Source organism: Apodemus sylvaticus, chromosome 11 (genome assembly GCF_947179515.1).
Source record: "Apodemus sylvaticus chromosome 11, mApoSyl1.1, whole genome shotgun sequence".
Taxonomy (NCBI): Eukaryota; Metazoa; Chordata; class Mammalia; order Rodentia; family Muridae; genus Apodemus; species Apodemus sylvaticus.
The window spans coordinates 37788732-37814265 of record NC_067482.1 but is presented as its reverse complement, the minus strand read 5'-3'; the positions used below and the strand labels follow the sequence as shown (position 1 = coordinate 37814265).

Here is a 25534-nt window from a genome sequence, read left to right as displayed (position 1 = left end):
ATAAGCAACTTCAGGAAAGAAGGGTTTGTCCCATCTTACATTGAGGGGATGCTGGGTGCGGTCCATCACGGTGCGTGTTGGGGGAGGGGTGCTATGACAGCAGAAGCATAAGGCAGCTGGGCCCATAGCATCTGCAGCCAGGAGCACACAGAGATGAATGCTGGGAATGCTGGTTCTCCACTAGCTGGGACCCTATTCCAGGGAACAGCGCCATCTACATTGGTGTGGTTAATTCAATCCAGAATATCTCTCACTACTGGAATGGAATGGAGACTTGGAAATAAATCCACATCAATCACTTACTTTTGATAAAGTCATCAATTACTTTTGATAAAGATGCCAAGAACCTGTACTAGGGAAAGAATGATCTCTTCCACAGTGTTCATAAAAAATGGATACTGACGTACAGACTAATTAAAGTGGATCCAGATTTCACACCATATTCAAAACCAATTCAAAATTAATCAAAAACTTAAAGATAAAAATTGGAACTGTATGGAGACACAAGAACAGTCTACAATGGAATAGGCCTGAGCAATGACTTAAAATATGTTACCCAAAGTGCAGAGAGCACAAGACAAGACAGACAAATGACATAATGTCAAGCAAAGGGTCTTCTACACAGAAAAGGAAACAGTCAACATTACAAAGTGGCCCCTATCAAATAAGAGAAAACTATTTGCAAATCATGAATCAGATCCTTATCTAGATCAGAGTTAATGCCTTAAATACAGAAAGAATGCAAACAACCTCATAGCAAGAAAGATTATTTAAAAAGGTCCAAGGACCTAGATGAACAATTCTCAAAAGAAAACACACTACATAAAAAGATGAACAATATTACTAGTCACCAGACAACTTCATAGCTGCTAGACTAGTTCTTATTTAAAAAGAAAGAAAATAGCAAATATTGGTGAGGATGTGAAACATACTAGTATAAATACAGTGGAGAGAAGTACAAAAGCTTCTCAAAACATTAAAAAATACAATTACTCTATGATCCAGAAATTCCAATCATAGATATATAAAAGATAAGAAATCATAATATTAAATAGATATCTCATCAACATTATTTGCAACAGCTAAGATTTTGAATCAGCCACCAATATATAAACTTATAAAATTATATCATATTATGTGTATTACAGAATATTGTTCCTCCCTTTCAAAACAATAAAATCTTGGGCTGGGGAAATAGCTCAGTGGTGGAGTGCTTGTCAAATATGTTTGAAGTTGTGGTTTCGAACTCGGTGAAGAAACTGTCATTTGCAGCAACATGGGTGAATTTGGAGAATGGTGTGTTAAATGAAATAAAGCCAAGCACAAAAATAAAACAATTTCATGATTTTTCACATATGTGAAATCTAAAAATATCAAACTATCAAGAACAGATTTTCTCAGGGCTGGAGAGATGGCTCAGAGGTCAAGGGCACTGACTCCTCTTCCAGAGTACCAGTTTCAATTCCTTGCACCCACATGGTGGTTAACACTTATGTGCAGCTACTATTCCAGGGCATCTGACTCTCTGTTCTGGCCTCCCAAGAACTGGACACACACAGAGTACACAGATATGCATGCAGGCGAAACACTCATACACATAGAATAAAATAAAACGTAATAATAATTTAAAAATATTTTGAAAACCAAAGTAATATTATAGTCACCAGGGGCTGATGTGAGAAGAGGTGACTACTGTGAGACATTGGTTACAGGGCACAAAATTCCAGTAAGAATGGGAGAATGAGTGTGGTAGGAGTACTGTGCAACACTATGAGTACAGGTGCTGGTATTGTATTATACATGTTGAAAGTTGTTAAAAGATGTCTGGTATGTATTCTCCATAAATAAATACATAAATACATGCATGCATACATGCATGCATACATACATATATACATACATGTCAGTCACAAATACATGACAATAGCTTTTCTCATACTTCATAACCAGGAGTTTGCTTTGATAAGGAAATGGTTTGCAAGTCTTCATCTACGACCGAATTAGACAGAAGCCTTAGAGTCTATTCCCTGCTGTATGGCAAAGTCAACCCAGGTCAGAAACACATCAGCTGAGCGGAATGGTGAAGGTCATCTGGTACACTCGGTAACTTACACACAAGGGAACATTCTGCCAGAGTTGTTCCCGAGACCTGCCGATTTGAAAGGATTTTGTGTCCTCAGAAAATTAACGAGAGTGTTCCAATAAGATAAGAGGAAGCATGAAGCTTCCATAGGCAGCCTCATGTACTAGATTCCAATGCTATCAACTGCGTATTACATCCGCATAAAAATCTGCTCAGATGCCCCTCCAACTTAGAATCCCTTGAACCTCAAACATGTAAGCAGACTGAAGAATAACAAGTGTTCTGAATCTGCAAGGCAAGGTCATAAGGGAAGACGAGATAAATGCATAACAGGAGCTTGTAAACAAATATCTAGTATTTTTGAAATACATAGGTATTAGTTACATTTACATTGGAGTGACAGGGCAGGAAAGGGGGTGGGGGGAGTAGGGGTGATTTATTTCTAGCTCATTGGACAAAACTGATAATCTGTCTGGGTCACATGACAAGAACAATAATCGTGATTGTCCTTGATGGGACCCAGAATCCTGACTACTGTCTGGAACAGCTACTGCTGACAGCTGTGGGCTCGCGTGTTTATGGAGGCTGTTGGTGATTGCGCATCCCCCAGGCGCCTCTACATCACTGCTTCACGTGATCAGCAGACATAGGGCCACGTGGTTGCTAAACTCCAGAATAAGCAGGGGCTTTCGTTTTGAGGTCTCCATTTCTTTTTCACAGAAATCTTCCTACATAATTCGTTTTAAAACATTCACTAGTGGTTTTTTTTTTTTTTTTGGTGGAACTTTATTTAAGATGGGGAAGGGGTAGCGGGCGGGAAGGAAGGAGAGAAAGAGAGAAGAAAAAAGAGAACATTCACTAGTGTTAAAGAGCACGTTATGAAATAACATACTTGCTGTGGCTTAACAGCCATCGGTTTATCAAACATCAGGGCTCTGATAATGCATATTCTAGAGGACATTCTGCAGAGCAAACATATAAATGCTAACCAAAGCAATATAAGCTGAGTCTGACTTCTCAATAAATGAGTGGAGAATTCAAAGGCAATTCTAAGAAAAGAAGTAAAAAATTCTAGCTCCCCAATTTTGTAAAGTAGTAATAATTCTATGTATACAAGGTTGGCCACCCATTTGTTATAATTTGGATAGTAAAGTCTCAGTTCCATAACCTGAAGACACACAGGCTATATATTTTTAAATTTACTAATACAATAATGTTTGTTGAAAAATTTTAGGCTCAGCAGTTAAGAGCACCGACTGCTCTTCCAGAAGTCCTGAGTTCAAATCCCAGCAACCACATGGTGGCTCACAACCATCTGTAATGAGATCTGAGGCCCTCTTCTGGAGTGTCTGAAGACAGCTACAGTGTACAGCTATTACATACACTGTAATAAATAAATAAATAAATAAATAAATAAATAAATAATAAATATAAATAAAAAAATAAAATAAATAAACTTAAAAGAAAATGAAAAAGAAAAAGAATTTCAAGAAAAATTCAAAATTCCACAGAACAAGTATGGATACTCCAAGCCATAATGTATTTGGCTTTGTATCACCTGAGTCTGCTGTATCTATGAGAGTTGCTCATGCATATGAACTTTCAAAGCCTATTTGGGCGCTATTTGATGATAAGATGTAGGCACCAACGGTTTCAGCCAACAATTGTAACAGCAGAATAACCCATGTAAAAAGTGTTCCAGCAGGAAATCAAGCATTGCAGAAACCTTCCCAGAAATGCAGCAAATGAAGAGAAGAACAGACAAGTGTGCGATACAAAGAGATATAAGTTTGATGTAGTTGAGTATGAAGCTATAGAATATACCCATAAACTAAAATATGTTTTATAATTATAATTAAAGCTTAATCTGGAGAAAATGGAGTGTTTTATTATAACATTAAAATTATATAAGATAGCAATATACATATTTTTGGTGAATTCAAGTGGATCACACTTTTAATCTCTCAAACCATAAGCAATTACCAGCCATGGGCTGGATGGATGAGATTTTTATCATGCTTAACTTTACTGGTCATGGAGATGACCCAGAGTTAGCGCCCAACAAATAACTGCAGATAAACAAACGTCCCATAGAATGTTAAACCAAACACTCTGGAACTGAAATATCTCATAAAACTTGGAGGTGGACATGGGCATCAGAAAAGGTTTTCACAGCTTAACATAATTATAAACACGTATTCAAACTCTGTTCAGCTCAAATGCCGCATGCAACTATGAGGTACATGCCACCAAGCCGCGAGATAAAGGAATAATACACACCAACACAAAAGCGTGAGGGACAGTTCGCATCAAACGCAGACAGATGGAAAGCTTTGGGTTTGGAAAATCCGTCACCGAGCTCATTTCAGCTACAGCTATGTGGAAAGGCTTATTCTCCAAAATAAGAAAACCGACTCCCGCTGACGAGGCTTTCCAAATCCCCGGAACAGTCAGAAAATGGAATGACTGGGGCCAAAAAATCATGCACAGTATCAATTTCCTTTTAAGAATCACATAGTGACGCACAGAGTGAAGCAGGTCGGTCAGCTTGGGTTGAGTTTTCACTTGGTATCTGAGCCTTTGGTTTTAAAGGATCACTTCCTGCTTTGAGTGTGGCCAGGATCAACTTTTTGCCCTGCTGCTATCAATGTGCTATTGTGCACGTTTTTTGGTTCTAGTTGGATCAAAGGTGTTGGGCTGTTCTTCCTAAATGGGGAAATGATAAAGGATCTGGAGAGAAAACATTTGAGCCACAAACAATTTCAACACGACTCATCTGATTCTTATTTGCTGTATCAGTCTTCTGTGGGAACATTACCTTTAGGGGTACCTGTTACATGCAGAATATATCAGGATTTGCTTGGGAGAAAAGGTGGAAGGATGATCCCAGAAATGACTGTGATAAAGATGATGATGACGGATGATGATGTAGATGATATTAAAAGAATGACACAGATACTGTCTCCTGGCCTCTTCCAAAGCCCAGCGCTGCTCATCAGGTTAAGGTTGCTGTCTCTGGGAAATCTAATACATCCCAGGGAAAGCATGAAAAGATGGGGTAGGAGTTCTCTAGTAGAGTTTTTAGGGTCACTTAAGTATACGATCATATCATCTGCAAATAGTGATAATTTGACTTCTTCCTTTCCAATTTGTATCCCTTTGACGTCCTTCTGTTGTCTAATTGCTCTAGCTAGGACTTCAAGAACTATATTGAAAAGATATGGAGAGAGGGGGCAGCCTTGTCTAGTCCCTGATTTTAGTGGGATTGCTTCAAGTTTCTCTCCATTTAGTTTGATGTTGGCTACCGGTTTGCTGTATATTGCTTTTACTATGTTTAGATATGGGCCTTGAATTCCTGTCCTTTCCAAGACTTTTAGCATGAAAGGATGCTGAATTTTGTCAAATGCTTTTTCAGCATCTAATGAAATGATCATGTGGGTTTTTTTTCTTTGAGTTTGTTTATGTAGTGGATAGCATTTATGGATTTCTGTATATTGAACCATCCCTGCATCCCTGGGATGAAGCCTACTTGATCATGGTGGATGATCGTTTTGATGTGTTCTTGGATTCGGTGGGCAAGAATTTTATTTAGTATTTTTGCATCGATATTCATAAGGGAAATTGGCCTGAAATTCTCTTTCTTAGTTGGGTCTTTGTGTGGTTTTGGTATCAGCGGAATAGTGGCTTCGAAGAAGGAGTTGGGTAGTGTTCCTTCTGTTTTTATTTGGTGGAAGAGTTTGAAGAGTATTGGTGTTAACTCTTCTTTGAAGGTCTGATAGAATTCTGCACTGAAACCATCTGGTCCTGTGCTTTTCCTGGTTGGAAGCCTATCTATGACCCCTACTATTTCTTTAGGGGTTATGGGTCTGTTTAGATGGTCTATTTGATCCTGGTTTAATTTTGGTAATTGGTATCTGTATAAGAAAATGTCCATTTCCTCCAGATTCTCCAGTTGTGTTGAGTACAGGTTTTTGTAGTAGGATCTGATGATTTTTTGAATTTCCTCGGTTTCTGTTGTGATATCTCCGTTTTCATTTCTAATTTTGTTAATTTGGATACTTTCTCTGTGCCCTTTGGTTAGTCTGGCTAAGGGTTTATCTATCTTGTTGATTTTTTCAAAGAACCAGCTTTTGGTCTTGTTGATTCTTTGTATGGTTCTCTTGGTTTCTACTTGATTGATTTCAGCCCTGAGTTTGATGATTTCCTGTCTTCTCCTCCTCCTGGGTGAATTAGCTTCTTCTTGTTCCAGGGTTTTCAGTTGTTCCGTTAATTTTCTAGTGTAAGCTCTCTTGAATTTCTTTTTGAAGGCACTCAAAGCTTTGAGTTTTCCAGAGAACTCCTACAGCTGATAAACAACTTCAGCAAAGTGGCTGGCTACAAAATCAATGCAAGCAAATCAGTAGCCTTTATATATTCAAAGGATAAGCAGACTGAGAAAGAAATTAGGGAAATGACCCCCTTCACAATAGCTACAAACAACATAAAGTATCTTGGGGTGACTCTAACCAAACAAGTGAAAGACCTATATGACAAGAACTTCAGATCTCTGAAGAAGGAAATCGAAGATCTCAGAAAATGGAAAAACCTTCCATGCTCGTGGATTGGCAGGATTAATATAGTTAAAATGGCCATCTTGCCAAAGGCAATCTACAGATTCAATGCTATTCCCATAAAAATCCCAACCCAGTTCTTCATAGAGCTAGAAAGAGCAATTCTCAAATTCATCTGGAATAACAAAAAACCCAGGATAGCTAAAACTATTCTCAACAGTAAAAGAACTTCAGGGGGATTCAATATCCCAGACTTTAAACTCTACTACAGAGCAATAGTGATAAAAACTGCATGGTATTGGTACAATATCAGGCAAGCGGATCAATGGAATAGGATTGAAGACCCAGGAATGAACCAACACACCTATGGTCACTTGGTCTTCGACAAAGGGGCTGAAAGCATCCAGTGGGAAAAAATAGTCTTTTCAACAAATGGTGCTGGTTCAATTGGAGGTCAGCATGCAGAAGAATTCGCATCAATCCATTCTTATCTCCTTGTACCAAGCTCAACTCCAAATGGATCAAGGACCTCCACATAAAACCTGACACACTGAAACTAATTGAAAAAAAAAAACTGGGGAAGACCCTGGAGGACATGGGCACAGGGGAAAAGTTCCTGAATAGAACACCAATAGCTTATGCTCTAAGAATAAGAATTGACAAATGGGACCTCATAAAACTACAAAGTTTCTATAAGGCAAAGGACACCGTCAAAAGGACAAAACGTCAACCAACAGACTGGGAAAGAATCTTCACCAACCCTAAATCCGACAGAGGGCTAATATCTAATATATACAAAGAACTCAAGAAAGTAGAACCCAGAGATCCAAATAACCCCATTAAAAAGTGGGGTATGGAGCTAAACAAAGAATTTTCACATGAAGAACTTTGGAGAGCTGAGAAACACCTTAAGAAATGTTCAACATCATTAATCATTAGGGGAAATGCAAATCAAAACAACCCTGAGATTTCACCTCACACCAGTCAGAATAGCTAAGGTCAAAAACTCAGGAGACAGCAGGTATTGGCGAGGATGTGGAGAAAGAGGAACACTCCTCCACTGCTGGTGGGATTGCAAGATGGTACAACCACTTTGGAAATCAGTCTGGCGGTTCCTCAGAAAACTGGGCATGTTACTTCCTGAGGACCCTGTTATACCACTACTGAGCATATATCCAGAGGATTCTTCAGCATGCAATAAGGACACATGCTCCACTATGTTCATAGCAGCCCTATTTGTAATAGCCAGAAGCTGGAAAGAACTTAGATGTCCTTCAACGGAGGAATGGATACAAAAAATGTGGTATATTTACACAATGGAGTACTATTCAGCCATTAGAAACAATGAATTCATGAAATTCTTAGACAAATGGATGGAGCTAGAGAACATCATCCTAAGTGAGGTAACCCAGTCTCAAAAGATCAATCATGGTATGCACTCACTGATAAGTGGATATTAGCCTAGAAACTTTGAATACCCAGGACATAATCCACACATTAAATGACGTCCAAAAAGAATGGAGGAGTGGCCCCTGGTTCTGGAAAGACTCAGTGCAAGAGTATAGGGGAATCCCAGAACAGGGAAGTAGGAAGGGGTAGATGGAAGAATAGGGGGAGGGAAGAGGGCTTATGGGACTTGTGGGGAGTGGGGACCCAGAAAAGGGGAAATCATTTGCAATGTAAATAAAAAATATAAATAAATAAAAATAAAAATGAAAAAAAAAAAAAAGATGGGGTAGGGAAGAAAGGAGAGCAGGGAAGAATTGCCCTCTCTCCCAGCAGCTGTCCAGGTCTTCCCCAGAAACCTGATACCCAAGTAAGCACTCCACAACTAGCAGGCAACAATTGCCCAGAAATTCACTTGTTCATAGTGAGATACTTGTAATGGTCATGTCAAAATCTCCTAACTGTACCTTTGAAACTGGTACTTTTTAAACTGGATAATTTGATTTACTATGGAGAAGAGGGCCTGGCCAAACTCAACAACTAGCTATGGCAATTTGGATGCAATCCTGATTCCCAGTGGAACACCTAAGGATGTTCATGTGTCATGACTATAGCAACTTTGCAAGTAATCCTAAGACCTAAGGAGCCAGAAGGCCAGCTTAACACCACAGATTATGTTCATCTATATGAAGTACCCTTCATTAGGATGCAGACCTTAGCAGTCAGACAAAGAATTTGGACTCTCTGTAAACTGTATAAGAGCAAAGTAGCATCTCTGTTCTACAATCTCTGATTGAAATGTGGGGTAATTCATTTACCATCATGGGTAACAGATATAGAAAACAATGCATAAACCATAGATATGAATGAATCAACATAGAGATGCTGCAGACATTTCAAAATACTACTTAGGTTTCATCTCTGTTAGAAAAAAATTTAGCTTTTGATCAATTGCTAGCAATCACTATTTAATGTGTTACTAAATAAGCAGGCATTTGACTATTTAATGGATGTTTTACATTTCTAAGATATTTCTGATTACATTTAAATATTATTCTAATTATTTTAACTCTGTGTAATTTATTTTAGGGTCAAAGTATTATTCTGGAAAGGCATTTGCCTTCTCCAGGTTGCCAAAAGAGTCTGGCAAAAAAATAAATAAATAAATTCTGCCACAGAGCAGCAGTGTTTCAGGCACAGATACCCAGATCTGGAGCTTGATGCAGTCCTTCTCATACCAAAAATTTGTCATTTAATATACAACATCTTTCACACAAAGAAATGTTTTATGAGCATGCATATAATTAGATATAAATCCATGTATATTATAAAGAAAATACAACAAAATTAATAACAGTTAAATTACTAAGCTATTAATTAATATGCCTACCATCTGATAAAATAACCTGAGTATGAAGTTGGGTGCTGTAATATAAATTTCATATTCAGGAAGCTTCTACCATGCTGATCTTGGTCAAGTAAGTGTGTGGCCATGTTTTCTGTATTTGAGCCATTACAAAGGCAACCTTCAGAAACATGCTTGGTCTTCAGTAGAGAAGAAAACCAAGCATGCATCACTCCTTTCTTATAGCTATCAAATGGTTAAGCAATTCAGCAATGTAAGCAGTCATATAATCATGTATAGAAACTCAAATGAGCACCAAAACTCCATAGTGGTGACTGTTATATGTAAATTTGCCACATGATGTAGAAGGTGCTTAAATTATTTTATAACCCTTTAAAGAAAAATATATAATTAAGAAATGTTTACATCTAAGAAACTCTTAGATGACTCAAATGTACCCCAAGCCTCAGGCCCAAGGAAATGAACAGGGCAAGTTGGGAGGAAGATGATGATGATGATGATGATTCAAGGACAGTTGGAGGCTTCAATTTGCACTGTGCATAATGAATTAAACAACTAGACAAAAAACTATTAGGAAACTAGAGAAATAACACATTTCTTTTTCCCTTATAACCCCAAGAAAATTGGAAGCATGTATCCATACTACAGTTTGCACAATAATTACAGCAGTATAGCTCATGGGTGCCAAAAAAGGTAGGAGCAACTTAGATGCCTGTCGCTGGAAGGATGAATGGATAAAATGTTTCATATCCACTGATGGAATATTACTTAGCACTAAAGAGAGGATGAAGTCATCATACATGATAACCATGCATCCTGAAGGCATGCTAAGAGAGAGAAACCTGTGTTGTCTGATACACTTTCACATGTGTCCAACTTTTAAACGTTGACACACCGTGTTGTCATTGACCAAGGTCACACAGAAGACCACACAACTGAGTTACAAAAACCGTTCCATACTGGACTAAGTCTGCTCTGAATTTTGAGGCACATTGGTGGCCATCCTTAGCCAGATACAGGCTGGGGGACTCAGGCTTGACACACCCACAAGTTTCCAAATGAGCAAGCCAATGGAAGGACGGTTAGATTAACATAGCCAGGGATTGCATAACAGGGAAGATGAAACAATGGAGGCAGCGTTTTCATAACCAATAAATAAATAGAATAAAATTAAGTAGTAGTAGTAATAATAATTGCACAACTTTATAAATACAGTAAAAACTGCTGAATTGGACACATCAGGAAGGTGCACCTAATATGTTGCTAATGTCTTAGGATGCAGTTACTGTCTTTATTACTTTGTTCTTTGACAACTATACCCTTGGATAGAATGTATTCTGATCACAGATCTCCCTACGCTGTCTCTCACCCATGTTCTCGCCCTACCCTTCCTCCCACCAAACTCCCATTCCACTTACGGGTCCTTTTGGTTTGGTTTTGCTTTTTTAAAAGCATTTTCCCCCTAGGGGTTGCCTGCTGGAGATCTGAGATGAGAACAGAAAACTGGAAGATCTCAGGACACCAATCCATTTTCTGACACTTCACCAGAACAGTCGACTTTAGTGTGAACCATGCTCTATGTGGTCCCTGACCTCTTGTTAGCCAGTTGTCCCCTTTCCTTCAACATGTGTTTAAATACTTACAATGTATATAAAGAAAAAAATATTATAACATGAAACACAGACATAGCATGCAATCATGAAACACATCTCTTGCTAAAACACAGCATTAGCATTAACGTTTACAGTGGGTCATTTCCTTCTCTCCATCGCTCTTGGAGTTCACAGTGAGGGTCAGGAAAGCCCAGAAGTACAGCCTGTCACATAAGGTCACCCCCATGCAGAAGGCTGGTGTCCACAGAGTAGCAGTTATGCAGTATATTCTAGTTAACACTTTGTAAGTATAGAATTCTCAGCCTTGTCGATGATATGAGGGTCCCTCAAGAAGAAGTGTCTTGGAGCAAGACCGTTTCTAACTACCTTTGGATGAGAGTTGGCCAGGAAATCCAGGTAGAATGTCTGGCCATGGTATTTGGGGATCAAAATACATTTAGTTTTTACGTATACCAGGAAATTTAAAACTTTTTAGTTGGAGAACAGTAATAACACAGGGGGGGAAAACCAGGTGCTAATATGAAAAGAGACATTAAATGATACCTTAATATTGGTTAAATAAAACCAAGCAGTGGAAGTGTGATCAGATGCCACTGACATATATTAAACATTTTCAGCGAATACACTTTACCTAGTCATTCAAGTGGTCGATGCTGTATCAAGAACAGTGTGTCCAGCCATCACTAAAACCAAAAGAAAATGGAAAAGGCGAAAAGCCAATGACTCTTTCTAGTCTCCCAGAGCCTAACTTGTGTGTGGTAGTACTGAGCACTATGAACAATCAATTCTATCAGGATCCAAAGGCACTGAGAGAGCACTGGGCCAGGAGACCCAATACCCAAGACACAGCTTCACATCCATCAGTTACCAACTAAATGGTTCCGGACATGTCAACTTGATTTTCTGCCTTAAACACCGAAGTGTGTGCTTACCTATCCTGTGGTGCTCATCAACTGATTATGGGGCTCACACCCAAATATGCTTTCCACCCAAATCTTCAGTAATCTCAGACTAGTAGTCTCACTAGAGTATTTTAAAATAGAAGCTCCCAGTAGCCAACAGCTCTAGTTAACATCAACAGCGGATGGGGAGTCTGCCTAGCAAACAGCGTGCAGTCAAGCACACGAGCAACACAGATGATGGGCAAACCATCAAAGGCTTCCACCTCTCCTCACACAATCACGGTGACTTCACCTGGGTTTCATCTATGTGCCAAAATAAGTTCATATCCATCCAGAGGAAGAGATTACCCACGTCAGGGTTCCATCAAAACTCCAAGCTAAACAGCAAGCACCCCGTGTTTCTTTCACTCTCCAGGGTGTGTGCTTGTCAAACTGATTGGAATCTTAATGAATGACAGAACTTTCAACCTACAGACAAATCCACTTAGAGGAAGAAAATGACAGTTGCTGTAATTGCGACCACCTTATCAGGGCTGTTTTTATGTAAATGACTTCTTCACTTCTGATGGAAAACACTGTCCTTGAGAGAAGTGAAGTGCTTGAGCAAAACATGAATCCTCAGAATTAAATTCCCAAGAAAAATAATTTCAACTCTGTGGCATAACTCTGCTTTGCAATATTGATATCCAGGTCATAAGCCTGCCCATACCTGGATCGCCGGTGAACACTGAGTTGTAGGAGATGCCGGAGACCCATCGGTATGCTATGAAATAGTGAAACCGAAGCAGGCTGGCCTTCTTGGACTAGAGAAACAAAACAACTCTGCTTTCTCTCAAGCACTGGCAAATCCACACCATGGGAGCTCTAAGTTAACTTACAGTTTTCCCTGCCTATGAAAATAAATACTCTGGAGGGAGCTAAAATGTGATTCCTTTCCTGGGCGTCCTGAACGAGAAAGGAAACAATGTGGCCGTGGATGGATGAGTTTTATGTCATTGCTGATGATATCACCTTGCTGGAGGGAATTAAAAAAAAAAAAAGAGGCATCAGGACAATGTCACAGAAGGCCTTCATAATTTTTTGTAATTTTGGAACAGAATACCTTTACACTCAAACCCATTGCACCAGGCCTTCTGAAAATGGGGGAACTTTACTGAAGGTCTGGGGCTGTCTAGGGGTTGAGTTACATTCCATAGTATGATGTCTCCCTATTCTGTCTTTTCTCTCTGGCCCAGCTCTCTTTTCTGGAAATACTACCTCTCCCTTGGAGTTCACCCAGCAGGAGTTCTTGGCAAGTGCCACTTTCCTGAAGGTGTGATTGTTTGCAGTCCCCAAGATGTCAAGTAACTGTCACCACTAATAAAAGAAGAAAGCAAGAGACAGACAAGACCAAGCTCACCTCTAAAGCAAATGGGGGTGAGGTTTAAGTCACGCTCTCCCCTTGGATGGGGGAATCCCTCTAGCAAAGCCCAGAGAACACAAGTGACTTTCCATACTCAATAAATTAGTAACTTGACACAAGACTCACAGTAGGTCAAGGAACTTGTACAAAGGGCTCTAGCTCAGAAATGTTGACTCATTATATCCCAACTCCATCTCAGTTGGTCTTGCCCGAGGAGCTGCTTACATTTCAGACTTAAAGGACGGACGGCCACTGCATGAGGCTTTCTGGATGCGTGGCTCTCACCACGTGACCTGGGAGCATTCCACTCCATTTGTAGTGAGCATCCGTTGTGACAGACACAAAGGCATTCTTGTTCAACCACTTCACACTTACTTGCATTCCTGTGACTCTGGTTCCCTGTAGAAGGCGCTCTAGGTGTCCAGGCTGGAGCAGATTGGCTGGGGGGCGTAGAGGGCACCCCTGTGTTCTCATAATAATCTGTATTTACAAGGACAACGCCAGGCACTCGAGCTTCGCCATCAGTGACCAAAGGCTCACTGTCATTTGATTTGAAATTAAACTTTTTTAATGTCCCTGAAAGACAAAATGCATATAAATACATATATTTGAGACATTTCTCAGTATATTATTGTTTTTTTTTTTTAAAAAGCAAACATCAAGGAAATGTTAGTGTTAGTTGCCTATCGTCATCCTATGCAGGCCAACACAAAAAGCAAGATACAAGCTACTTTTAGGAGCACCATCTTCATGGGGACAGTGGTGAGTGATAGTTTCTTCTCTCACAACAGTTCTTGACCTTCCTAACACTGGGACCCTATAATATAGTTCCTCATGTTGTGGTGACCTCCAGGCATTATTTTGATTACTGCTTCATAACTGTAATTTTGCTACTGTTAGGATGGTAGTGTAAATATCTTTGGAGATAGAGACTTGGCAAAGGGGTTGCAAGTCACAGGTTGATTTGTGTTGTCAGACAGCCTTCAAGGAAAACATTACTTTCATTAGCACTTCATTAGCTGTGTCTGGAACACAAAGAATGTGGGGCATGTCTATCCCAGGGGAACTCACCAGGAATAAAAGACAGTGAGCCCAATGCTGTTCTTGTCCCACTTTCTGTTTCTCCATGTCACTTCTCTCATTGCATGGCCCTGGACCCGTGCTCCACATGGCTCTATCCTATACCTACCACCCAAAGACAGGGAGACATGTTTGCTTTCAGCCTTAGATTTCTCCTGAGTTTGACTAAATTTGGCGATAAATAAAAATAGCCAGATTTAAATACTTACCACAACGTATCATAGAAACCAAAAAAAAAAAAAAAAAAAGGATTAAACTCCAATTATAGCACAAAAGAAATAGATAAATGACTTTCATCTTTAATCAGAACATAAAAGCATGACATAAGATTATTAGCTGGTCACATTCACAATACAGAGAGTTAAATGTAGGATTATTGAAAATGTCCTTGTTTGTTTTCCTGCAGAGTTTTTAAGGCCTTGAAAGAGATCATGTACTTTTAACTCAATCAAAATAAAAGACTGTACTCTGTGAGCGTAGCACTACCGTCAAGCCCAGCAACGAAAACAAACAAATGTGATGTTCACTTGTCCTCAGAAATACCAAGGGAGATGTCTTTTCCTAAAAGCCATTTACAGTGAATGATCTAATTGGCTCTCACTTTTCTAGATATCCCCACGAGCCATTAAACACAAAAGGAATACAAATGCAGCATGTACTATCAGTCTATGAAAATACGTTTTCTCTGCATGAGGAAAACATTAACTCCAAACCAAAACAGCAAAGTGGCCGTCTCTGGCTAACTGAGGTCAACAGTTTCATCTGGTGACAGATTCTAAATAAAACGCTGGATGCCAAAGCAAGCCTCAGGAAGCAGGTAACACCCTCTTCAAGCACGCGTGGCCGTGAGGAAATGTCGGGCACACATGGAAAGCGAGGAAACTATTCCACGGTTTTCAACCTCTGAATGATTCAGACTCTACCACAGATCACAGGAAATGCGTGTGTAGGTCTCACTGTTGCATAAGCTGCACTGAAAAAACTCAATACCCTTACGTTTGGCTCCGTGTGCATGTGACCATTTAATAATCCAAGTTCACTGACCCTTATTTTGATATTGCTTGCAAAGTCTTTTCTGTGTTGATTACCACCTTCCTTGCTTATTTCTGCATAGGTTTGTTTGTTCGTTTTTTAGATAACTTATTTCTGTTAGTGTGGCTGAGTAGACAGCCACTCCATCAAGGTACTTCCAACAAATGCCAATTCCTTACCTCAGCACCACTAAGTAATCCTACTACAACTAGTTTCTTGCCATACAAAATGCTTCAACAGTTGTTCTTAATATTTTTGTAATCGTTGCTCTTATTAATAACCTTGCTTGCATTTTTAAACTCACCAGGGTGGAGAACACACTGCTAGCATCTGCCTGGCCTGAGAAGCAGGAAACAATGACATTTGTAGAAAACGTTAACTTTTCTTTTAATGGCATTTGTGGGAGAAAAAAAATGCTAACATGTTTCTTTCAAATAACAGGCAGCTTCCTAGCCCTTAGCTCTGTGCAGCAAAGCAATTTGCCAGAATACAGAGAAAGATAATGTTTGACAGTTGCTGGAAGTGATGCTCCTGAAGGGTATTTCAGAGAGGGGGAAAGGGAGGGGAGGAAGATGAGAAAGACGAGGAGCAGAAAGAAGAGAGAAGGAGCAGATGACTGGGATGGGAGCGAGACTTCAAGGATGCGCTTTTAAAAGTTGAAAGTTTGTTTTCAAGCATCTCTGGAAACAGACCAAGGCCCCCACATAGCTGGTCACCACCTTTCAAGCATTTTTTTTAAAAATGTAAAACAGAGAAGTCAGCAACACTAAATGATTCCAGTCAGTACCACAGAAATGAGGTGAACAGAAATGCTGAGTACAGGGGCCCAGGACACAGAACTCACCCTCCTAAAGCCGCCCATCCTTGTCTCCATGTTTATCTTTGTGGTGCTTCAGTTGACAGTTGAAGGTCCACAGCCTGGTCACCTTATTTTAAAATCCCATCTCTGCAGCTTTCTACCCTTAGGTAGGCGAACTCTTTCAAAGGTCATCAAGTAAGGAACATGGAAGCACTCTACAGCTTATAAACTCACTGTAGAGACCTCACTAGTCAATGCTTGCTGTGTAAACACTTAGGACAGCCCTCAGCTCACAGTAATTTCTCAAAAGCTGTTAGCCATTTCTACGCAATAATAGCAAATGAAAATTCTTTCTTTCCTAGTACTACTAAGATATTTTCAAATGTCAATTTTCTTTTACTAAAGTGTGTATCTTGACATCACAAAATGACTAAATTTCAAAGGTTAAGCACTAAATATGCTTTCGGAATGAGAAAAGTATGACTCAAGCTAAATTATCAGTAGACACTAAACTGCATTAAAGATGCATGGCCCATGAGTATCTGGGCTCTAAAATAAAACAGTGTAAAATAAAACTGGATGGATGAGTGGATAGATGGATACAACACAAGTGTGTGATAGCTAAGGATTATTAAATGGTCACATGCACACGGAGCCAAACGTAAGGGTATTGAGTTTTTTCAGTGCAGCTTATGCAACAGTGAGACCTACACACACCGTTCCCTCTCTCTGAAACAGTGTAACGAGGTCTAAGAAGCAAACTGTAGCTCTGATGATAGCTGTCAAATCAACAGTCCTTTATAATAAGAAAAAGATCAGATCAGAAGTCACCAGGATAACGCTTACTCTAAAAATGTGTACATCCCAGTTCTCTGAACCTGGGCCTGTGTGGCTCTGTATACCTAGCATGGCAAAGGAGCTTTACGGTTGTTAAACTAAGGATCTTAAGTTGGAGCATTATCCTGGTTTATTCAACAGACTCTAATATACTCACAAGGGTCCTTCTAAGAAAGGAGGTGTGTGACAGTCATAAAAGACTCAATGAGACAATGTTTCTTGAAATTTGACAAGGTAATGAGATGGATTACTCCTCTAGTAAGAATTTCCAGAAAGAATTTTGCCCAGTGAAACCCATTTTAGATTTCTGACCTTCATAACTTTAAGATAACAGAGGTGTGCTGAAAGCTACCAAGGGTGTGATCATGTGTTATAGCAGTAGGAAGGAACTACTACAGGCTGCAGAGTGTCTTCACTATAAACAGTGACAGCTCACTTATGGCCTTCCAATAAGCCTATGAAATAAACAAAACTGCTATACACTCCGTATAGAGTATTAGAAACCAACACAAGTGTGTGATAGCTAAATTGCCCAAGAACGGGCATAGAAATAATGCACACTTCTTATTCTGAGATAGATAGATAGATAGATAGATAGATAGATAGATAGATGGATGGATGGATGGATGGATGGATGGATGGATGGATGGATAGATAGATAGATAGATAGATAGATAGATAGATAGATAGAAGAATGGATGGATGGATGGGTGGGTGGATGGATGGATAGATAGATAGATAGATAGATAGATAGATAGATAGATAGATAGAGATAGGGTAGATGGGTGGATGGACGGATGGGTGGATGGATGGATGGACAGACGGGTGGTGGGTGGGTGGATGGATGGATGGATGGATGGATGGAAAAGTGGATAGATAGATAGATGGATGGATAGATAGATAGATAGATAGATAGAGATAGGGTAGATGGGTGGATGGACGGATGGGTGGATGGATGGACGGACAGACGGGTGGTGGGTGGGTGGGTGGATGGATGGATGGATGGGTGGGTGGATGGATGGAAAAGTGGATAGGTAGATAGATGGATGGATAGATAGACAGATAGATAGATAGATAGATAGATAGATAGATAGATAGATAGATAGATAGATAGATAGATAGGGTAGGTAGGATAGATGGGTGGATAGATGGATGGATGGATGGGTGGATAGATGGATGGATGGATAGGTGGATAAGTAGATAGATGGACAGACAGACAGACAGACAGATTGATAGATGGGGTAGATAGGATAGTGGGTAGATAGACGGATGGATGGATGGATGGATAGGTGGATAAGTAGATAGATGGATAGACAGATGGACAGACAGACAGACAGATAGATGGGGTAGATGGAATAGATGGGTGGATAGACAAATGGATGGATGGGTGAGTGGGTAGATAGATAGATAGATAGATAATCATTATATTGTGCAGAATCTGCCTTTGATGTTGAAATTTTATCTTTGTGGTTTTGGCTATGTGTAACATATTTACTTCACATTCTCCACATGCCAGGAACCACATATTTATTCTTTATTAGAACATATCACTTAGTAACATGTTCCTGCCATCAAGAAGTGCACAGATTACTAAGTGAAGCAAGCATGAAATCTACAAAAATAAGATACAAACCACGTGCTTTGAGAACAATATGCATAGGATAGTCTGCTGGCTAAAGTTGAGGGAACAGTTATCATTCCCTTTGAGAAAGTCAGAAAGCATTTCTTAGGGGGAAAACAGGCTTGGAAATCTCCAAAGAGGAATACAGATGCTCTAGGCTGGAGCAAAGTACTTGTAGGGAAGACGAGGGATGATTGATAGGGAACAAGACATGTTCTAACTGGAATAGAAGTCAAGCAAAGCCCTGCAGCAAGTACCGGAGCATGGTTAGCACACAGGAAGTCAGAAGACAGGCTGGAAGGCAGCGGGTGCATGCCAAAGGTTTGAAACACTTCATGTCGTGATGATGAACCATCACTGCATCTGTAAGGTGGTGCTTAAATGGATCAAAATTACAGAACAGAATTGGAAGCCATTGTTATAATCTAAGTGAGAAAGCTGGACTCTTTCTCACAGTAAAGACAACCACAACTTCCAGAATAAACCCTAAGAACACAGGGGAAGGTTTGCATATGTGGGACTCAGGAAGCACCCATGTTCAGGGTAAGTGTGCTTGTCCCTCAGTGCTGTTTACCAGATACTTCATACTGTTCCATTCTAGTCAGAAACATGGCATGACTGCAGTCTCTGGCCTCTTGGGTATAGCCTTCCAACTAGTTAAAAGCTACAAGCAAAACTAACAAGTGTTGTTTCTAGGCAAAGGCAGTTAATTGCCATGACAACAACCTCCAGACCTTTCATGGAACAGCCACAAAGTTTAGAATAGCAGCTGCTCCATCATTGCAGACCCTGGAAGACCTGAATGGTATACACTCCCCCCCCCCAACATCCCACAAATCACCTATAGAGTGAGTAAGAAATTTGCCTGTTTTTGTTACTGTTGTTACTGCTGCTGTTGTTGTTGATGATGATGATGATGATGATATTATATAGTAGTATCTAACCAATTTTGGCTGATACAAAAAGATAAAGAAAATTATGAACTCAACCTATAGAGATTTATTCTGCTGTAACTCTTTTGCATATAGTATAAAATGCCTAGCAATATTAAAAGTCAGGGGCCAACCTAAAACAATGTAAAGAGCCTGGCCAGGCTCCCCACAAAAATTCTCCCTTCATTGTGCTCCCATACCACATCTGCTCACACTTTAGGGAAGGTACCCATGTGGAATTGCCCATTTCAAAACCCAGGAGAACACCCAGAATCAACCCTGGCCTCTGCTGTGATTGCGGGTTGGATGTATTAATGATAAATGGAGTGATGGGACTGGATGCTGTTGCCAAGGAAGGGATGAGTGTAAACTGAGAAAGGAGCCCAGGACAGATGCCTTGACATTCACTGGACAAGCAGAGAAGCATGAGCTTTAGGGAACTAAACAGGCTGTTTGTATCAAAGTCTGGTTCAAATAACTATCAGTTCCAGATACAGCATATTAGATAAAAAGACATTGGTAGCTGTGATAAGAAAGATGCACTGTTCTAAGAAGAAGAAAGGATGAAGATTTATTGCAGGGAGGGGAGGATGGATAGGCACGGGGATCTCTAAAGGATAATGCTGGAGTGGGGCCTGAGACTGCATCCTGCAGTTCAGGGTCCCCAGGAGGATTGCTGTTTGGTCCAAGAATCAGACTGAGTACAAACCCTTTGATCATCCTTTCAGGAAGCCTGAGGTGTACATCTAACTCCAGCCCGAGGACATGACAAAGGCACATGCTTGTGTTTGAAAATGCTCTGCTAGTGAATCTGTGCCAGAAAGCCAAAGCTATGAAAAGAATCTGAAGATTTACATAAGCAATAAGAAGTGAGATCATGACAGATTACAGGGAACCTTATCCTTCCTAGTCTAAATAAGAACCTGGAGAGTGTTTCATTTGAAAATGATGCTCAGAATCCAACACTGTGAAATAAGAAGTTCAGAGTCTTCTAATTCTAACTTTTTATAAAAGCTATAAGCTGTTAAGAAATTTCACATAATTTCCACTTCATCACTCTCAAACTCAACTAGCCACTTGAGGGAAGGAACTTTACTTTAGAAGAATACTGTTTCTCTTGAGTTCAAGAGAAGTAGGTAAGAAATACATATTTCCCGAGGTCTCTCTACCTCTCTGCTTTTTATTCTTCTTCATGTCAAAAAAGTCTAATGAGCTATGTCCAGAGCTTTCATGGCACAAAGAAATCTAGAAAGGTGACCTCAGACTTCTCTTCATAAGCCTGTAGACAAGACAAGAATGACCGACTTTAGATGCTGATGAGTTTAAGGCTTTTGTATACAAGTCTTCAACAGCCTGACAAAGAAAGATTCAGTGGCCTTCCAGTGAGACTTTTGGACCAGTTTTGCTGAAGCAAACTGTCATGAACAATTGCTTTAAAAGTCAGCTAAAGCCAGACTCCAAGACTGTTAATATTCCATGGCACATACTCCACCCCTATCACCCCATTCTCCAGAGCACCAAACACAACAGTTGAAAGTCCCAGCCAAAGGGCTGGAGTGGGGTTTAGTACCAAAGCATTGATCTAGTTCATGGTCTAACCGTTCTCCAACCCTCATCCCTACAGAAGTAAAAGGGGGACAATGGTTATCAATCAAAACATTAATGCCAAGAAGAGCAGTAACAAGGCCCCACTTCACATCCTTCTAAGAGTTTTATGGCTTCACATTTTGTGTTCCAGTGTTACTTATTTTGATTTGCGTTTAAAAAAAATAAAGCATTCAGTTCTATTCCTTTTGCATGTGGATACCCAGGCACCCTAACACCTTTGGTTTCAGAGACCATCCTATCCCTTGCTGAAGAGTAAGTGAACACACATATGCAGGAGAAAGCAGCTGTGCCTAGGCCTAGTTTTGCCCTATGAGTCCCCATGTCTGTCATAATGCTGGTGACCCTGTAGTTTTGACAACTCTGCCTTTAAATTTGATTAATTTTTAAAGTTTCCAAATGTAATAGTCTCTAACTTTATTCTTCTTTCTAAAAATTGCTCTGGTGATGCAGATATTGGTTGAGGTCCCATATGAATTTTAGGATTCATTTTCCTATTGGAATTTGGCTTGCTACTGAATCAAAGCTATGAACTTCTTTGGGTAGTGCAGTCTCAATAACAGGAATAAGCTATGGAGTCAGCGAACCCAGAACATGTTACACTTACTTCTGTCATTCCAGTTGATTCCTTCAGAATACTATAGATTTCCATGCTCATGGATTCAACCTCCTTGATCAAGCTTGTGTCTTATGATCTATTTATGTTTTTCCATGTTGTAGGCATCAATATAGCACAAAAGCACAATCAATAAATGCAAAAATAGTCTATATCAAGAGACAATGTTTATGCACAGCAAATGGGGGAAAAAACAAACAAACTAGAAAGATGAGGGATAGTGTATCTCATAAAGGGTCAATGTCCAAAATATATAAGGAACCCATCCAACTCAGCAGCAATAAAACAGCCCAAGTTCTAAAAATGAGTGACAAGTAGACTCTTCTCCAATGGCCACAACAACAATGGAAATAATCACTGGATGTTCAGTGATATTAATACATTTCTCCCCTGCATGAGAATATACACATGGTGGAGACTGTCTGCCTAACCCTGGTTCTTTCCACAGGCAAGCGTAGCTAATGGTGAGGCTATAGCCATGACCCCAAAGTAGAGCCTGTCAGAACCAAGCACTCTAGGACAGCAAAGAGAACAGTGTCCATCGAAAGGGTGACATCTAACCAAGCTGAGCTGCACAAGGTGTCATTGCTGAGTCTGTAATGAAAGATAGAGAGGCATGGTGGTCCTTCAGTAGTGCCCATGATGAGGAAGCCAGAAGAGGGCGTCCAGCTACCAGAGCTAGAGCCACTGGTGTTATGAGCTGCCTGGTATAGGTGCTGGAACCAAACTCAAGTCCTGTGCAAGGGCATCGTGTGTTCCTTACAGTTGAGTTTCTCCAGATCCACATTTAGCTCTTATTTTTTAAAAAATAAATTTATGTCTCAAAAGTAAGCCTTAAACCTAAACATAAAAGTCACATGAACCTGATGATCATAAGTAAAACTCAAAAGTAAGTTTTATTTCCTCCTAAGTATTTCATGGGCAAGAAAATATGCTGACTGAGAGAATGTGAAATTAGGGATTTCAAGGTCACCGTGATGATGGGTCATGGTTCTATCATTTCTGTTCTTAGAGTGAAAATAAGACAGACACATGTCAGTCACCTGCTGATTTACTATAGTAAAGCGATGGAGATAATTACTCCAAGTAATTACTCAAAAATAAGAAATTCTTTAACTTCAAAATGAACTTTTTTATCACTTCTGAAAACACTTGCACAGATATTTTATTTGATTTTTGAAACAGATTTGTTTAGCAAGAAGATCAATGAAATAGAATTGAAGAATAGCAGGAAAATCAATGGAATAGAATTGAAGACCCAGAAATGTACCCACACACCTATGGTCACTTGATCTTTGACAATGGAGCTAAAGGTGCTTTTTTTCCATCCAGTGGAAAAAAAGACAACATTTTCAACAAATGATACTGTGTCAACTGGCAGTCAACACATAGAAGGATGCAAATTCATCCATTCTTATCTCCCTGTACAAAACTCAAGTTCAAGTGGATCAAAGACCTCCACATAAAACCAGATACAACGAATCTAATAAAGAGAAAGTGGGGAAGAACCTGGAGCACATGGGCACAGGAGAAAATTTCCTGAATAGAACACCAGCAGCTTATGCTCTAAGATTAAGAATTGACAAATAGGACCTCACAAAATTGCAAAGCTTCTGTAAGGCAAAGGGCATTGTCAATAGGACAAAATGGCAACCAACAGATTGGGAAACGATCTTTACCAATCCTACATCTGATAGAGGGCTAATATCCAATATATACAAAGAACTCAAGAAGTTAGATTCCAGAGAGCCAAATAACCCTATTAAAAATTGGGTACAGAGCTAAACAAAGAATTTTCAATACCTGATGGCTAGAAAACACCTAAAAAAATGTTCAATATCCTTAATCATCAGGGAAATGCAAATCAAAACAACCCTGAGATTCCACCTCAAACAAGTCAGAATGGCCAAGATCAAGAACTTAGGGGACAGAAGATGTTGGAGAGGATGTGGAGAAAGAGGAACACTCCTCCATTGCTGGTGGGATTGCAAGCTAGTAAAACCACTCTGGAAATCAGTTTGGCAGTTCCTCAGAAAATTGAACATAGCACTATATGAGGACCCAGATATACCACTCCTGGGCATATACCCAGAAGATGCTCCAACGTGTAATAAGGACACATGCTTCACTATGTTCATAGCAGTCTTATTTATAATAGCCAGAAGCTAGAAAGAACCCTGATGTCCCTCAACAGAGGAATGGATACAGAAACACTGTATTAAAAACATTAATATTAAAAATATTAATATTAATTAATATTAATATTAAAAACAATGAATTCATGAAATTCTTAGGCAAATGGATGGAGCTAGAAATACCATTCTGAGTGAGGTAACCCAATCACAAAAGAACACGCACGGTATGCACTCGCTGATAAGTGGATATTAGCCCAAAAGCTCAGAACACCTAAGATACAACTCACAGACCACATGAAGCTGAAGAAGAAGGAAGACCAAAGCATGGATACTTTGATCCTTATTGGAAAGTGAATCAAAATACCCATGGCTCATAGCCAACCAATAGAGTGAGCACAGGGTCCCCAATGAAGCAGCTAAAGAAATGATCCAAGGAACTGAAGAGGCTTGCAGCCCTGCAGGAAGAACAATAATATGTACCAACAGTACCCCGAGAGCTCCCAGGGACTAAACCATGAACCAAAGAGTACACATAGAGGGACCCATGGCTCCAGTTGCATATGTAGCAAAGGATGACCATTTCAGACATCAATGAGAGTAGAGGCCATTGGTCCTGTGAAGGCTTAATTACCCAGAATAGGGGAATGCAAGTCAAGAAATTTGGGGAGGAGGTAAGCAGGGCGAGGGGAGATGGGATAGGGGGTTTTCGGAGGGGTAACTCAGAAAGGGGATGCCATTTGAAATGTAAATAAAGCAAATATCTAATTAAAAAATTTAAAAGGCAAAAAAAAATAAGAAATTCCAACTTTTACATCTTTAGTGAAGGAATTTGATCATCATTATCTTGCTATTTGTTCCCTGTTTCATTTGATCACATGAGTCTATAGGAGCCCAAGTTACAACATTAGTGGGCAGCAATTGTAACAGGCTGATGGTTTTCCCAAGAGACTGCTCTTGTAGCTTAGTCTGTTGTTCTTAGTCTGTTGTTCAGTCATTAAACTGAGATGGTAGCAGGTCAACCAATTAACAATTAGCACATATCACTTAATCACTGGTGTCTACCTGGCTAAAAATTTGATGTGTTACATTTAGAGTGAGTATTGAAGACCTTGATTTTCAAAGTCTTAGTGTGACCCTTGGTCCTCTTCCTCAAAGCTTTGAAAACCAAAGACCGACATATTCAAATCCCTGACCCCTCATTATGGCAGACACGATCTTCTGACATGTGGACCTCATCCACCGTGCTGTATATTCTAATGTTGCCATTGTTTCTAACTTGGTTTCTGATGTCCGCCTCTGTGGTGGTAGGATTACTTGGCACCTGCACTTTCTCCTGCCCTCAACCTGGATTCCTATTCATCTCACTGCAAAGGGTCAGGTGAGATTTAACATCCCTAGGTATTCTGTGTCAAAGCCCTTTATACATCTGTCTTCAGCATGTGTGTCCTGTGTGAGATTCCTTCCTTGGAGCTGTAGCATCTACAGGAAATGACTGGTCTAGCTGCCGCCCAACTA

At 39.9% G+C, this 25534-nt stretch overlaps 1 protein-coding gene across 1 annotated transcript in view; it reads right to left on the bottom strand.

Annotated features, from left to right (window-relative positions):
- Corin (corin, serine peptidase) overlaps positions 1–25534 on the bottom strand; it is a 200033-nt gene that overhangs the window by 142810 nt on the left and 31689 nt on the right. The window contains exon 3 of the mRNA XM_052199307.1: positions 13738–13938. Within this exon, the coding sequence (XP_052055267.1) occupies positions 13738–13938 (201 nt within the window). The remainder of the gene's footprint in view (positions 1–13737; positions 13939–25534) is intronic.